Source organism: Porites lutea, chromosome 12 (genome assembly GCF_958299795.1).
Source record: "Porites lutea chromosome 12, jaPorLute2.1, whole genome shotgun sequence".
Lineage (NCBI taxonomy): Eukaryota > Metazoa > Cnidaria > Anthozoa > Scleractinia > Poritidae > Porites > Porites lutea.
The window spans coordinates 18,749,751-18,760,416 of NC_133212.1; the positions used below are offsets into that span (position 1 = coordinate 18,749,751).

Sequence of the window (10,666 nt, forward strand, 5' to 3'; positions counted from 1 at the left end):
TGGACATGTTTTCTGAGAATTTTATCTGATCAATTTAATGTCACTAGCTTTTAATTTAATAATTTTGATACTCTATAAACTTCTCATTTGATAGCCTCACTTTTTTATACACCGATTGAGAAACAAAATCGCTCTCGTTAAATCCTATTTTATGACCTATTTATTAGGACTCTAGGTAACATACGAAATGATGTAACCGGACAGGCTTTAACCTTTGGTCCTAATTTATTTTTTCTTCGCAACCCCTAATCAGTTGACGGGCCGTGAAAGAATATCGCCACAAAAAGATGCGAAAAAGTTTTCGCTGAGTTTCCTTTACATATTCCGGCTTTATATGGGTTTACACCCCAATTGCCTGCTTAAAAATGAAACTGTTGTTCAATTAAGTGTCAGTCAAACTCGGTATAATCTTGACTTGCAAATCCAAATGCAAAGGTTTATTTCGCAGTAGAAAAGCGTGTAAACATCATCGAACAGCGCAATGTAAATTGGCTAATGTGAAACCACGTTTCTTTCACTTTATTTACCATGTATTTATCTCAATTGCACACTCTTGTGAAATTAGCCTCAGACAATTAGTTGCGACCTTTAACAGACTCAACAAGCCAGTATGAAAATATGTTAAGAGAAGCTGAGCTCTACATGTTCTATTTCTTTTTTTCATATTGCCCTTGCATGTGTTAAGATTCCATTTCTTTTTTGTTACAGGTAACTTCCAGACATGACGAGGAGATAATTACTTTTCTAGAGAGCAATCCTTTGATACCGTCAGTTATTACTGACTTACTTTGAGTCAAAAACGAAGAACACAGACACTGGTAATGACACAAAAACATTAATCCCTGGCAAGCCTACAAAACAAGAAAGAGGAACTCAGACTCCTTATCAAAATGTGAAACAAGATAAAAAGAGCTTTTCTAACGTAGAGAAAATTGCGTTCGAGAGATTTGTAATTGCAACGTTATATTCAAGCACATTGCATTGTCAAACATCATAATTTACTGAATAATGAACAGTGATTTTGGGGCTTAGCTCAGTTTGTAATGAACTTTGAAAGATATTCTATAACCTTGTATTTTAAAAAGCTTTCATGGAACATAGATGCATTTTATTATACAATGAAAATAGTCTCTGTCTCTCTTTTTACTGATTTCAGTCAATTCCATTTTATTCGCAATGTGAAATGGGAATCCTATTAAAGACTCATTAAAAGGGGTGAGGAGTTTTTACAATCCCCCAACAGGTCATCTCCACGATGACGCTGTTTTATTACTTCGGCAGAATCCCTCAGGGTTTTACTTTCTTGTGGAAATTAGAGCTTTTGTTATTTAAACTTCGCTGGGACAACCAAATCTATGAAAATGAAAGGAATAGCAATGACGTCATCGTGTAACCGTACATCAAAAGATAAGCACTGTGATCTGTTTATTTTTTTTTTTCACAAATGTCCAGTGCTGGCCACAAGATCCATACTTTCCTTTTTCATACTTAGTTCCACACTTCTCAGAGGTGTGGAAGTGTGGAAAAGTCTGAGGAAGTAAGGATATTGTCGCACTTTTCCCACAGGCACTAACCCGTTGTTATTCTTTACTTAGTTCCATGCTTCTCAGAGGTGTGGAAGTGTGGAAAAGTCTGCCAAAGTAAGGATATTGTCACACTTTTCCCCCTGTTAAGAACCCCTTGTCATTCTTTACTTAGTTCTACACTTCTCAGAGGTGTGGAAGTGTGGAAAAGTCTGACAAAGTAAGGATAATGTCACACTTTTCCCCAGTCATGAACCCTTTGTCATTCTTTACTTAGTTCCACACTTCTCAGAGGTGTGGAAGTGTGGAAAAGTCTGCCAAAGTAAGGATATTGTCGCACTTTCCCCCAGTCATGAACCCTTTGTCATTCTTTACTTAGTGGAAGTGTGGAAAAGTCCGACAAAATAAGGATAATGTCACACTTTTCCCCAGTCATGAACCCTTTGTCATTCTTTACTTAGTGGAAGTGTGGAAAAGTCCGACAAAATAAGGATAATGTCACACTTTTCCCCAGTCATGAACCCTTTGTCATTCTTTACTTAGTTCTTCACTTCTCAGAGGTGTGGAAGTGTGGTAAAGTCTGACAAAGTAAGGATTGTCGCACTTTCCCCCAGTCATGAACCCTTTGTCATTCTTTACTTAGTTTCACACTTCTCAGAGGTGTGGAAGTGTGGAAAAGTCCGACAAAGTAAGGAAAATTTCACACTTTTCCCCAGTCATGAACCCTTTGTCATTCTTTAGTTAGTTCCACACTTCTCAGAGGTGTGGAAGTGTGGAAAAGTCCGACAAAGTAAGGAAAATGTCACACTTTTCCCCAGTCATGAACCCTTTGTCATTCTTTAGTTAGTTCCACACTTCTCAGAGGTGTGGAAGTGTGGAAAAGTCCGACAAAGTAAGGAAAATGTCACACTTTTCCCCAGTCATGAACCCTTTGTCATTCTTTACTTAGTTCTTCACTTCTCAGAGGTGTGGAAGTGTGGTAAAGTCTGACAAAGTAAGGATTGTCGCACTTTCCCCCAGTCATGAACCCTTTGTCATTCTTTACTTAGTTTCACACTTCTCAGAGGTGTGGAAGTGTGGAAAAGTCCGACAAAGTAAGGAAAATTTCACACTTTTCCCCAGTCATGAACCCTTTGTCATTCTTTAGTTAGTTCCACACTTCTCAGAGGTGTGGAAGTGTGGAAAAGTCCGACAAAGTAAGGAAAATGTCACACTTTTCCCCAGTCATGAACCCTTTGTCATTCTTTAGTTAGTTCCACACTTCTCAGAGGTGTGGAAGTGTGGAAAAGTCCGACAAAGTAAGGAAAATGTCACACTTTTCCCCAGTCATGAACCCTTTGTCATTCTTTAGTTAGTTCCACACTTCTCAGAGGTGTGGAAGTGTGGAAAAGTCCGACAAAGTAAGGATAATGTCACACTTTTCCCCAGTCATGAACCCTAGGTCGTTCTTTACTTAGTTCCACACTTCTCAGAGGTCTGGAAGTGTGGAAAAGTCTGACAAAGTAAGGATATTGTCGCACTTTTCCCCCTGTTAAGAACCCCTTGTCGTTCTTTACTTAGTTCTACTCTTCTTAGAGGTGTGGAAGTGTGGAAAAGTCTGACAAAGTCAGGATAACGTCACACTTTTCCCCTGGTCATATGAAACCACTGTCATTCTTTACTTAGTTCTACACTTCTCAGAGGTGTGGAAGTGTGGAAAAGTCTGACAAAGTCAGGATAATGTCACACTTTTCCCCTGGTCATACGAAACCACTGTCATTCTTTACTTAGTTCTACACTTCTCAGAGGTGTGGAGTATGAAATAGTCTGACAGAGTCAGGATATTGTCGCACTTTCCCCCCAGTCACGAATCCCTTGACATTCTTTCCTTAGATACACTCCTATGTATGAAAAGAGAATAAAGCGCAGTGGGAGTATTTGTTGGTTTTATTCCTGCAACTCGTTTTACATCTTTTTAAATGCTATTTTAAGTTTAGGCAACAATTCTATGACTAGAAGATATTAGCCTTGTTTCACTGCCATCTGTTTGAATACCCGACCATAAAACAAGCCTACGTTTTCTCTGTCACGAAGTCCCCGTCAGTCCTTTATCTTCGTTTATTTATTTATTTATTTTTCGACGGAAACCTCAACAACGTCATCTCATCTATGGATTTTTATGTTTGAAATTTTTCATCTTAATGTGCCATATGTCAGACGTCTTATTCTGGGTTTTTCTCCTTCCTATAGATCTATTCGGCTGACTCACTGTCGTACCCAATTCAAACCCTTTGGGTATAAAACGTTTTGTTTTAGGAATTTCCATATCATTTAAATGTGAATGCCACATTATAACGCAAATACAATACACAAAGAATCTTAACCCCGGGAGCTTTCAATTGGGTACAACAGTCATGTCTCTTAAGATCGTGACAACGCTAAAAATAGGCAGTAAAGAATGCAGAGTATGTGCGTTCTATCTTCCTCGCTTTAAGATCAACTTGATAAAGTTTATAAATGCTCAAATCAATTGTTATTGTTCTATTCCTTCATCAGGTTCATGACCTAAATTGGTCTAAAAATATACAGCATTCTGTATAAAGTAATAATTGTGACTTATCGGCCTAGAGTAGCTACCTGCAGATCTCTCTGTAGAAAGGGGGGATTACTGTTTAGGTGCGTTTTATAGGGTCGGGAATATTTATGTTATCTCTACTGCACACGTGACAATACTAAAATATTTGCATGGTCCACCCTCCTCTTCGTCTTTAGAGAGTCACCCTTAGGTGAATTCTTTTTCGAGGTTTCTTAGCCTCGAGCCGCTCGCCTCCGAGCGTGGTGTTGCTTCTTCTTCATAATTTATGTCCAGCATTTACACTTGAACCTTAGAGAAGAGGAAAAACTGCGAAACAGTGGATATATGGCGTAATCTAACAATTATCAAATTTGAACCCGTACTGATAAGGAAGAAAGCTTGGTTGGAGATCGGATTTCTTAACTTTAAGTTTCTTTCAACAGCTGGCATTGAAACAATGGTTATATCTGCTATTCAAAATAAAAACAGTTCTTAAGGAAAAATGTAAAAAACCAGACAGAAATAAAACCAAGTGCTCATAAAGCGCACTGAGCTTCTCGTGACTCAGGGAAAGTGCAACATTAAACTCAACTTGTCAGACTATTCTACCCTTCCACACCTCCGAGAAGTGTGGAACTAAGTAAAGAATGACAAAGGGTTCTTAACGGGGGAAAAGTGCGACAATATCCTTACTTTGTCAGACTATTCCACAGTTCCACACCTGTGAGAAGTGTGGAACAAGGTAAAGAATGACAAGGGGTCCATGACTGGGGAAAAGTGTGACATTATCCTTACTTTGTGAGACTTTTCCACAAATCCACACCTCTGGGAAGTGTAGAACTAAGTAAAGAATGACAAAGGGTTCATGACTGGGGGAAAAGTGCCACAATATCCTTACTTTGTCGGACTTTTCCACACTTCCACACCTCTGAGAAGTGTAGAACTAAGTAAAGAATGACAAAGGGTTCATGACTGGGGGAAAGTGAGACATTATCCTTACTTTGTCGGACTTTTCCACACTTCCACACCTCTGGGAAGTGTGGAACAAGGTAAAGAATGACAAGGGGTTCGTGACTGGGGGAAAAGTGCGGCAGTATCCTTACTTTGTCAGACTTTTCCACACTCCCAACCTCTGAGAAGTGTAGAACTAAGTAAAGAATGACAGTGGTTTCGTACGACCAGGGAAAAGTGTGACATTATCCTGACTTTGTCAGACTTTTCCACAGTTCCACACCTCTGAGAAGTGAAGAACTAAGTAAAGAATGACAAGGGGTTCTTAACAGGGGGAAAAGTGCGACAATATCCTTACTTTGTCATGCAGACTTTTCCACACTTCCAGACCTCTGGGAAGTGTAGAACTAAGTAAAGAATGACAAAGGGTTCATGACTGGGGGAAAAGTGAGACAATATCCTTACTTTGTCGGACTTTTCCACACTTCCACATCTCTGGGAAGTGTGGAACTAAGTAAGAAGAGAAGAAACTCTGGATTTCATGGCCAGGGCTGGACATGGCTCTTTTTTTTAGCCAGGCTTAAAATATCTGTAGATTCAAGGAATTATAACCTGTGTGTTGAAACATGCCAGAGACCGATTTTAGCATGCCCGGCATGACCCAGATTATGGCACGCCCGGCATTCCAGAGAATTTAGCATGCCGGGGATTTTGCCGGGTATGAATTACTTTTTACTAGAACCTAGGCTTCTCGCGGACTGGGTGAGAAGGTCACAGAACCTCAAATTATGCTTAGAGGGCATGCGAAATTCTGTTGCATGCCAATTTCAATGCAAAACCACTCTGGGGCCACCCCCTCTATTACCAGTGAGCAAATCATTGACGATAGGCATGGGAAAAATCCTTGCATGCTAACCAACATTGAAAACGTAGCAGAAATGTCCTCAATTGCTGAGTCATGCCCTAGGGGAGGCTTTAAAATACAGAATTTCCTGACATGGATGAGGGAATTTTCCGTAAACAGCATGTGATCATGCCGGCTAGGACGTATTGCCTCCGTATTGCCCCTTTTTACAGCTAGCTAGGCTCATTTTTAGGTTCCATGGCCTGAAATGACGAAAAATTCATGCCCTAAATGTAAAAAGTCTAAAAACGTCCTCGAAATTTTAGTTTCCAAGCCGTTCCGAACCCGCATTGTCTTGAAACTGCCCTTGGGATGGGTTTAACGGTAACCGGTCCAGTCGCCCGAAAGTCGTCTCGCCCGAAACCAGACTTAAGTCGCCCGAAATCCTGAGTCATGTCGCCTGAAGAGAGAAACAAAGTTAAGTTTTGTTAAATAAAGGATCTGTGTGATATATCTTGTTTTTTATCTCTGATTAGACTAAAAGAGGTAGCACCGCCATTTCAACAGACCTTCTTTTTCGAACAAAAAGACAAGAACTATTATTTTGCACAAAATTGGATGACTGTTGGCTTTTTATTTTGATGACGACATGCTTACCTAGCAATTCCCTCAGTTTGCTACAGCTTCATTAATTCCATCAATGTGCAGTCGAGGAATTTAACATGGAGGGGCGTGTAAGAGCATGCAAACGCAAATATGAGTAGACGATTGTCATTTTCTAAACTAAAACTTTACTTTCAATCAGAATTTAACTTGTGAAATAATTGAAACAAAGATATATATTTGCAACGGATTAACACCAATTTCACTTGACAGTGGCGGGTACACCAGCTCCTACTTTTGCCAAAAAGTCTGATTCACCACAGGCACTTTCCACACGCTGTAGATAAATGAAAAAAGAAAAGGTTAATACAAGAAATATTTCTAACCTGCCCATTGACAAATCTATGCGCCAACAATATCATTAGGTAAACCCAAAATGATAACTATTCCGCCTTTGGCAGGGTGCAGGCTACCTGCCGCTGTCAGAACGTCGCTTAGAGTAAACAAATCGCCCCCAAAATATACTAACTGAAGAAATAATTAGTACAGATGAAATAACAAATCTAACTTTGCTTTAAAAAATGCTTTTTTCTTAGCCTGTGAATTGAGTGAACTGAGATAAAATCGTTTTACCTCATTTTTTAAGTCATGATCTCCACAAGCCGACCTTCAGTCACCTGAAATCAAGATTTGACCCGTTGTATTAGTGGAATTGGAATATTGAAAGTGTAATTGTCTTGCCCGCTTTGTTCCCTTGGCAAGTTCATAGAACTTAGGCACCTGTCACGAGTGTTTCTAAGGCCTTGTTTTGCCGAGAGCTTTAACCAAAATTGCCCCCGTTTTCCCCCTTTGCTGATTTTTTTTACTTCTTTCTTCTCCTTCTTTTCTCCAAGCCCTCTCCGCTCACTCGGATAGCGCGAACTGGACTGGGGACTAGGCTACTGCATACTCACCTTTATAATGAGGCCAGTTTTCAAAAACAATTGGATTGCTTAGAATGTGTGCAGTCAATGAAGCTGCCATTACGCTCGCAAATTCTCTCCAAGACTCAGATTCCCTGCCATCAGCAAAGTTAGAGACTCCTTTGATAACAATCCATTCGACCTTCAAGTCGTGTGCGGCTAAGAACAGGCCTGCAATAGACATATTAGATAAGACCGGTTAATACGTAAACAGGCCGATGCAGCAGATCGTTTTCCAGTTATGATTTTGATTGCCCGCATTTTCCCGTAAAAAAAAAAAAACTAAACCCAGTTCATAAGTACCCGGGTAACAGCTGTTATTTTTCTCAGCTTAAAAGTTTCTTCTTCTAGCTTTTTTGGTCTAAGTTTGTTGTAGACTTGCGGGTATGTCGCACTAGCTTTAGCCTAAATTTGAATATTGGTTTGAGGCAATCAAAAAACCACCTCTTTGTCTCTTTGCATATTCTGTAGAGCAGGAAATGTCATTCCAGATCAAAGTTGAAGAACTGTTTGCCAAGAGAGCAGTGGGTCCCTATTTCAGGCCTCAAAATTGCCTATTTTGCCCTAGTTTGGGTATCAGGCGTTTATGGGGGAGGGGCATGGGAAGTAAAGAGACAGTAAAGAAGGTTGATTGGCTTTTTCACCCTCTATTTTCCCTCCCCTCCCCGTACTTTAAAATCCCCTCTCCCCTGACCCCAAAGGAAGGCCAAATACTCGGTCTGTTTTTTGCCTTGGAACATTATCAGGAGTAATGAACCGGGTGGATCAGGAATCCACACATAATTCGGAGGGCAGGTGAGAGGGGCACTAAGGGGACTCTTCCCTTCTCCCGAAGGAGAGTTTTGTCGGAAAACTGAACAGTCCCACTGCTAAAAGTTTGCCAGACTCTCACCTTGTCCTTCCATTTCTATAGCAATCGCATCCGGGAATCGTTTCACGAGTTCCTCGCGTCTTTTTTCACTTTCCACCTTCTCGGGTCCGCTCAAATACACGCCATCTTTCCACACTTTCACCACCGAGGAATCTTTTAGCGGCGCCTTCCAGCCATCATTAGCATGTTTAATGAGTTTCAAAAGATTCGCCTCCAACGGAACAGCAATGCCACGCTCTTGAATTCCACTGTCCGTTACTTTCACAGAATCGTATGTTCTTAGCTTTGCTGAAATTGCGATATCTCCTAAGCTGACTTCTTGCCCTAATCCACCGCAGAATCCCACACAAAATACTGCTTTGGGTCTTAACACTTCAACACCATTTTTCACAGTTATTAAGGCACCTCCCGGAGTCAGAGGGCCTGAATGACATTTCATCACAGCGATGTTCAAGAAGGTTGGGCCAGTACCCATCTGCCCAAAGTATACCGTTCCAAGGTTGCCATGACTACTCCGAAAGTATCCCGGATTTAGATGAGAAACGCAACTCAAGAATTCCCAATCCTCCACCGTCAGTAGCAAAACATCAACTGGAAGTACAGTCAGTAGTACTTCATTCCAAAGCTTCGCTTCTGTTGGGCCTGGCAGATCCCTTGTCTTCAGCAGACACCGGGCAGGTAGTTTAGTATAATCGATCTCGGGTGGGCCACACTTTTGGGTATCACTAGGCAGTCGTCCTCTTTTCATAATCTTTCATCTGCTGCACCTAGCTATTGTTCGCCTTTGGAATATAAAGACAGAAACAAATTTTTTATTCCATTTTTATTGCTGGACTCACAGATTCAAAATTGTAAACAAGAAGGATCCCAAGCGTGAGAGGGGGGTGGGGGTTGGGGTGGGGGTGGGGATGATACACATCTTACTTCTCCCTTCTTCTTTTTCAGATTCCATTGTATTTTTGCATCAATTTTGATTCCAACTTCCACTTTTACCTCCTCAAGGCTCCTATATGGAGGTGGGTCTATAGATTTCTTGATCGATGTTGTCACTTTCCGTCCGGCAGTGATTTCAATGCGGAAATACCTCAATAACAATCTTTGCCGGATTATTTCTGGTGCCGGCCAGATGTGTTTTCTGTTATCTGTGGTATGTAAATTACTTTACACCCTTTCCTAAGCCGTGAGAACGGTTTATTTCATCCTTCCCGGCTAGGTATTTTCGATAACGGACCTTTAGAACCAGGGTTTTGCTGGCCAGGTGTGTTATCGATCGTTGGCAACATTGACAACATATGGTAATGTAGGTTGGAGACTGTTGTAATAAAGTTGTCTTTTGCATAAGATTATGCTTACACAAGCGTAAATTAAAGTAAACATTTTCCACTGAATATATGTCACGTATTCGCATATATTTGTAAATTCACGGATGCTTTAAAAACGCTGCGTCCATGGTTTTTAAAAAATTTTGCATCGAACGTCAAATAAGTCTGATTGGTAGAAATGAGTAGTGAGCGAAAAAACTCCATGAATGTTGTTATGTATTATAGCCTTCCTGTTCCTATTATACCGTATAAAAGTGCAATGTAAGCTTTTTTGTCCGCAAAGATTATTGGTGATACAGGGGTTGGTTTGAATCATACAGCGGTGTCTAATTTGCTTTACTACAGTTGATTTAATGAATTTATTCAGGTCTTCGTTATTGATGCTAGAGCGTCAGTTGTTAGCGTAATCATTGACCCAAGGCCACGGTTTGTCTTCCAGTATATAATAAACACGACATCAGAAAGAAAACTGTTTTACCATGTTCGATCCCTAAACGACGAAATCAAGAGACGCCATCGAATACTAGCAGTTACAGCCGCAAGGATTCTGAGTTTTTGTTAAACTGATTCAAAACAGGAACGTGATTAAACACTGAACACTCACCTTGAGCCGGTTAACTGTTATCACGGCCGATAAACTTCACTATTCAGTTCTTGATATTCATATCGATATTACACAGACTGCGACCCCATTTACCTCATCTATGATACACCTATACACATGCATACAGTACCTTCATCGATTGTCTCCGCAATGTGGAGTTGGTGCGGTGCGAGATATGTCAACAACTATGCTAACAGTGACTTATTACATGATAGAATGAGGTTAAGGGTTCATTCTGAGAAATATTGTAAGAGATATTAATGACCATCACGCCATATATTGACGTCACTAGAATACGATTTAAATCGACTACTTACGACGGAAGTCGAGAGTCAAAATTTTAATGCCAGTCCAGTGAAAGCACCTTTATGTTATCTGTAGATGTGTGAATTATCAAAAAACTCGATATTTTCCTGTTGTTAGCTAAATATT

The 10,666-nt window shown here is 40.4% G+C and overlaps 1 protein-coding gene across 2 annotated transcripts; it reads right to left on the bottom strand.

Annotated features, from left to right (window-relative positions):
• Nucleotides 1–6,640: 6,640 nt before the first annotated feature.
• Nucleotides 6,641–10,431, bottom strand: LOC140954114 (5'-methylthioadenosine/S-adenosylhomocysteine nucleosidase-like). Of its 2 annotated transcripts, XM_073403521.1 has the most exons (5): nt 10,235–10,430; nt 8,330–9,090; nt 7,429–7,608; nt 7,109–7,152; nt 6,641–6,812 (listed from the first exon to the last, which is right to left on the bottom strand). In XM_073403521.1, the coding sequence occupies exons 2-4, from the start codon at nt 9,054–9,056 to the stop codon at nt 7,145–7,147; spliced, it is 915 nt and encodes a 304-aa protein (XP_073259622.1). In that variant the 5' UTR covers nt 9,057–9,090; nt 10,235–10,430; the 3' UTR covers nt 6,641–6,812; nt 7,109–7,144. The 2 variants fall into 2 exon arrangements, with proteins under 2 accessions (XP_073259622.1, XP_073259621.1); XM_073403520.1 differs by lacking the exon at nt 7,109–7,152 and having other exon boundaries at nt 10,235–10,431.
• Nucleotides 10,432–10,666: the final 235 nt, after the last annotated feature.

Coding starts and splice junctions, on each gene's coding strand:
- LOC140954114 (XM_073403520.1), bottom strand. CDS start 9,056: ATGAAAAGAGGACGACTGCCTAGTGATACCCAAAAGTGTGGCCCACCC. Junction 7,609..8,329: donor TATAGAAATGGAAGGACAAG/GTGAGAGTCTGG, acceptor TGTCTATTGCAG/GCCTGTTCTTAGCCGCACAC. Junction 6,813..7,428: donor AAACTGGCCTCATTATAAAG/GTGAGTATGCAG, acceptor ATTTATCTACAG/CGTGTGGAAAGTGCCTGTGG.